Source organism: Carassius gibelio, chromosome B18 (assembly GCF_023724105.1).
Source record: "Carassius gibelio isolate Cgi1373 ecotype wild population from Czech Republic chromosome B18, carGib1.2-hapl.c, whole genome shotgun sequence".
Classification (NCBI taxonomy): domain Eukaryota; kingdom Metazoa; phylum Chordata; class Actinopteri; order Cypriniformes; family Cyprinidae; genus Carassius; species Carassius gibelio.
The window spans coordinates 18542181-18548180 of NC_068413.1; the positions used below are offsets into that span (position 1 = coordinate 18542181).

The 6000-nt window shown below is 36.1% G+C and overlaps 1 protein-coding gene across 1 annotated transcript in view; it reads right to left on the reverse strand.

Annotated features, from left to right (window-relative positions):
• LOC127977105 (somatolactin-like) overlaps window positions 1–5743 on the reverse strand; it is a 58436-nt gene extending 52693 nt beyond the window's left edge. Inside the window, exon 1 of the mRNA XM_052581785.1 lies at window positions 5664–5743. Within this exon, the coding sequence (XP_052437745.1) occupies window positions 5664–5743 (80 nt within the window). The remainder of the gene's footprint in view (window positions 1–5663) is intronic.
• Window positions 5744–6000: the final 257 nt, after the last annotated feature.

Here is a 6000-nt window from a genome sequence, read left to right on the forward strand (position 1 = left end):
AACTATTTCATTAAAAAGAACTGGACATCACTCCATGTACTGTTATACTAATGCTGTTAATAATGTTACATTTCTTGCACAGACTGATCGTTTCGCTTCATAAGATCTCAACATATGATCAGAAGACACAGGAATTAATTTTGTGTTTCATGATATATATATTTTAATCCCCAAAACAGGCACCCACTGATTGGAATTTTATATATCACTAAGGACTATGGTTTCGACTAAAAATCATGTTTTATGGTCCGAGGGATAGCAAGTTAATTTGGACATTTTCATTTTTGGTGAACTATCCCTTTAAATTTATGTTTCTTGTCCCAGTATTTGCACACTGAAGTGGCAGATAGTTATACAGGGAAATAATGAAATGTAACAGAAGGTTTGCTCTGCTTGGTTAGTGGCTTTAGCTCTGTGTGAATACCAACACAAAAGCCCGCCGGCGTTCTTGATCACTAGATGTGTCTAGAAAATATATCCCCAATTGTTAATTACATTCTGTTGTCTTGTTTGCTTTATTTCTTTCTTTAATGGAGAAAGTTACTAACTGCAGCCTCAGGCGATTCAGATTCCATCGCGTGGATAGAGTTTTTCTCTTCTGCCTATCATATTTATCACGTTTCTAATTAAGATGCCTGTGAAGCCAAGGTGAAAAGCTTTAGCTGTATCTGCATGCTTGCGGATGAGCAGAACCGCCACTCCACCAAAGACCTTGTTATGTTCAGAACGATCACGGATGTTTGAGATTCTTCAGTGGATATACTCTCTCAAACGGGAACTTCTGCTCTCCTCTAATTATCATTCCTTCTTTTTTTCTCTCTTCCATCTATTTAATTCATTATTAATGACACTTTTAGCTCCAAAACCGATGCTATCCATCACATGTGACACGAGAAGGAACAAGTAAAAGGTTTGGTTTTCTGGCTGCTGTTTAGTGAGTGAAATTAACAGTCCGCATTGCTTTATCACGTCAAAGTCAGTCTGAAAGGCTCCTCAGACGCCACATGTGTTTCTGTAGCTATAAACACTTTGAGTGGCCCAGTTGTGCTCAATGTGCATACCAGCCAAAACAGGGAAAACTAACTACACAAAATGCGGAAAAGCAGATACATAGGTACAATGATACAATGTTGAGATTCTGACGTGTTACAAGCAGTTGGCACAGCATTGCTAAAAAGTTGCTGAAGTGTTGTTAGTGATTTACTGTGTGGTTACTTGGGTGTTTCCCTGTGATAAATGTGTCACCATCATCGCCGTTCATTCTGGGTGGTTGCCAGGCCATTGTTGTGTGGTTGTTAAGTGGTTGTATCAACTATGAGGTTTCTAATATTTGGTTGTGTTGCTATGCATTTGCTGACTAACAAACCTCGATGATATTCTGGTTACACTTTCATTGTATAGATTTATATATATATATATATATATATATATATATATATATATATATATATATATATATATATATATATATATATATATATATATAATTTTAAATACTTCCTGAATGAATAAGTGAGTGAATGAGTGATTAAATGCATGAATGAATCCCAAACCATAAATATCACCAAAACCAATAGCGATGCTTCGCAAACACCACAAATTAAGATTACAAACACTGTACATTTCTTATGAGAGAAACCATCAATTACTTGTAAACAAAAGCATCTGGGAGCTTCCAGGCTTTGTTCCACAGACACACCGACGCTCCTTCAGCCGAGCAAGAGATGGACGGATGACTTTCAACATTTTCACACCAGCTGTGCAAAGCAAATTTGTTTATGTGTTGTTTTGTCACATTTTAATAGAGCAGCTCCCCTTGATGGGAGTCCTGCTGGGGTCATTTGGAGTTTGTGATTACAGCCGTACGCTGGCCACTGTTAGGAGAGCACTCAGCTCCATAGGTGTCATGTGCCAGAAGCCTCTAGTATGCTGTTTGATTCCTGCTCATTTCAGTTTAGCTGCTGTATTCCTATATCTGCCGTGATGGACTCGGTGACTTTGTCTCTCTTACTCTTTGATTTATTTTCTCTTTCTGTGGATCAGCAGTGGCCTGTGTAAGCTGTGAGGACATGAGAGATACTCTGAGGATCCACTGATGCCAAGCCATCTGCTCATCCGGACAGTCCAGAGACGGAGATTGAGAGCAGCCATCAGCGTCTAGTTATAAAATGAGAGACAGAGAGACAAACAAAATGAGATGGACTGTTGCAATGACATCACAACTGTAATTTTGGAGCAAAAATCTGCCTATAAAGTTAAAATAAATGAAAATGTGAGATCTACTTTGATAATAATTGAAATCAACTGATATCATACACACACACACACATATATATATATATATATATATATATATATATATATATATATATATATATATATATATATATATATATATATATATATATATATATATAATTTTTTTTTTTTTTTTTGGGCCATATCACCCAGCCCTAAGTAATAGTAAATAGTCTTCTGCAGTCTTAAGTGCAACGTCCTTCTATATATGTTATTGTGTTTTTTTTGTTTCACTAAGCACTATTTCTAGAACACATTATTCATCTGGTTGTCATTTATAACAATTTAATTGCATTAATTAATATCTGATTGTTGTGTTGTGATAAATTGACATTTTTAATTAATATATAAAGCAGATGGTTATGTTTATTCACATGCTGTTATGCAATGCAGATATACGAGTGCCTTAAATATCTAGCACATTGTGTTTATTCTTCTCAGAAATCTTACATACAGTATGTTCACAATTAATGTTATAGTGAATAATTGTTGGAAGTTCAACATCAACTGCGTGACTTTCAATATCAGGAACCAATTATGAATATACCAGCAACTAAATTAAGAATAAATGAAAAAGCTCTACGATTGGCATATTATTGGATAAATTGTGTATGACAGAGAACTCTCTCAAAATACACTAAAAAAAGTATAGAAACAGCTCAGAAATTGCTAGTAAATTTCAAATTTTATCACAAAGTAACTGCAAGACACATCTTTTTGATTAAATTAAAATGTATTAATTTATTTATGTATTTATTATTATTATTATTATTATTATTATTATTATTTTGTAAAATCACTCATAAATTCAAATCAAGTTTTTTTGTATAGCGATTTTAATGATACAAATCATTGTGATCAGTTTATGTGTATATGATAGGAATTTTAAGAAAAATAATACAAGCCGTAGTGAACCAGACGATGAACACTATTTACAACAAGTATTATGTGATTGCATAGTAAGTAGCAATATTTGTCAGTTCTGTATGTTGTTTCAGGGTTAGCATCATCTCTTCTCAGGTGTTCTGGATCCAGACTGGAGCTTGTGTAAATCCTAGTTGCATCCTGTGGAAAAACAAAGAAACAATTAGAGACATAACTAGCATAGCTGCTGTTCAAACAACGTATAATTAATTAGTTTAACCCAAACTAAAGAATAAGAATGCACATTCGATCAGATACATCCTAGGAACTACCAAAAGTCCAGCATTTTGTGACCAGGGAGTGTGATGGTTTGTTACGTGGTATAAGGCTAGTTAGGTATGCAGGAGCTAAACAATTTAGGGCCTTATAATAATAACAAACACTGTTAACTTAGATAATTTAGAAGCTTCACCTGGTCTCGTTGAGATATATAGTTGAGTATCATCAGCATAACAGTGGAAACTAATCCCATATTTTCTAAAAATATAACCAAGAGGCAACATGTATATTGAAAATAGAACAGGACCTAGAACAGATCCTTGTGGCACTCCATATTTTACAGGTGATAAATGAGATGACTCCCCATTTAAATAAACAATATGGTAGCGATCGGACAGGTAGGATCTAAACCATCTTAGAGCCTACCCTTGAATACCTGTATAGTTTTGTAATCGTTCTATGAGTATTTCATGATCTATGGTGTCGAACGCAGCACTAAGATCAAGTAAAACTAGCAATGAGATGTAGCCTTGATCTGATGCAAGAAGCAAGTCATTTTTTCATTTTATCAAGTGCAGTTTCTTTGCTATGGTGGGGCCTGAAACCTGACTGAAATAATTCATACAGATTATTTTGTTTGCAGAAAGAAGCTCAATTGAGCAGACAAAACATTTTCTAGAATTTTAGACATAAATTGAAGATTTGAAATGGGCCTATAATTTGCCAGTTCACTAGGATCTAGTTGTGGTTTCTAATTAAGAGGTTTTGGGACGTGACCTAAAGATAACGACGAGTTAATAATATTGAGAAGCCATTCTTCTGCTACAGCTAACAACTCTTTCAGTAATTTAGTGGGTACAGGATCTAATAAACATGTTGTTGTTTTAGATACAGTGATACGTTTATTTAGCTCTTCCTGTCCTATAGTTGTAAAGCACTGCAGTTTATATTTGGGTGCGATGGATGAAACTGAAGTGTTAGACGCTGTAGAATCTACATTTGTTCATGTACAGTATTTTAGATGTTATCTATTTTATCAGCGCAGATATTCATTTCAAGTCATTACTATCAAACGTTGATGTAATATTTGAATCTGGTGGTGTCTGGTTATTTTTTTATTTAGCCACTGTGCTAAATAAAAACCTTGGATTGTTTTGATATGTTCAATGATTTCGTGGATATGCTCTGCCCTAGCAGTTTTTAGGGCTTGTCTATAGCTGGACTTACTGTTTTTCCACGCAATTCTAAAAAAACTTCCAAGTTAGTTTTTCTCCATTTGCGTTCAAGAGTTTCTTTCTTGAGAGAGTAAGTATTAATGTTATACCGTGGCACAGTACATTTTTCTCTAATCCTTTTCAATTTGATGGAGGCGACAGCTTCTAATGTATTAGAGAGAAAATTGTGCCCATGTTGCCAGTAATTTTGTCTAGTTTATGTGTATTTTTGGGTTCACAAAACAGTTGAGATAACTGCTAATTATTTTAGGAATATGCATAACTGACAGTGTTACATTAAGCAGAAGTATTTCAAATGAGTTAAACCTGTATCCTGTGTTCTGGGTAACATTTAAATTATCTCTATATATTGTTGCAACACTTCCCCCATGACCAGTCTGACGGGGCTCATGCTTATAACAGTAGTTTGGTAGAGTAGACTCATTTAAACCAATATAATCATTTGGTTTTAGCCAGGAATCAGTCAAGCAGAGTACATCACAACTATTAACGGTGATCATTTCATTTACAATTACTGCTTTGGGTGTGAGTGATCTAATGTTTATGAGCCCAAACTAAAAAAATAAGTTAAAAAAATGTGTTCATTTATTTTACATTTTTCTGGTTTAATCACGATAAGATTTTTTCTAGATCCTACACTAAATTTATATTTTTACCCCACTATTTGGGGATTTTACAGCACAAGTACTTCTATAATTTAAGTGGGTAGAACAAAAGTCATCATAATAGTTATTTGAGAATTGGCTTACTAGTCAAATGGAGCGAAGTGTCCTGGAGATGTTGTCCGTCTCTGCTGGGGTGTTGCTCCGTCTCTGCTGGGGTGCAGGCCATCAGTGCGAAACAGCCTAGGACGCTCCCAGCTTCTTTACACCATGAAAATAACGATTAATTGAAAGCAAAAAGTCTACTGAACCTTTCGTGTCCTAGTCGATGCATGGGGAGTGGTCCTGACACGATGATCGACACCGTGGACGTATTGCTGAGCACGTCTCGATCAGGCTCCTGAAGTCCCTCTTCAGCATCTCCATCTGCCGCAGCGGGGTGTCGTTAACCCCGACGTGAAGCATGACCGTTCTGGGTCTCATCGGCATTCAGGATCGCAGGTATCTGTGCAGAAACATTGAGAACATGAGCACCAGGGAAACAGTGAGTGTGCACTTTACCTTCGGCTAACATAGCACTGATGTGTCGGACGATGGAGTCTCCGATGATCACAGCATCACGTTCCGTCTCGCAGAGGGGAACGAAGTGATTCCGGGTGTAGATCTAAGACCGGAGGAGGAGAAGTCATCGCATGGGGCCTGGCTTACGTCCTCCGCTGTGG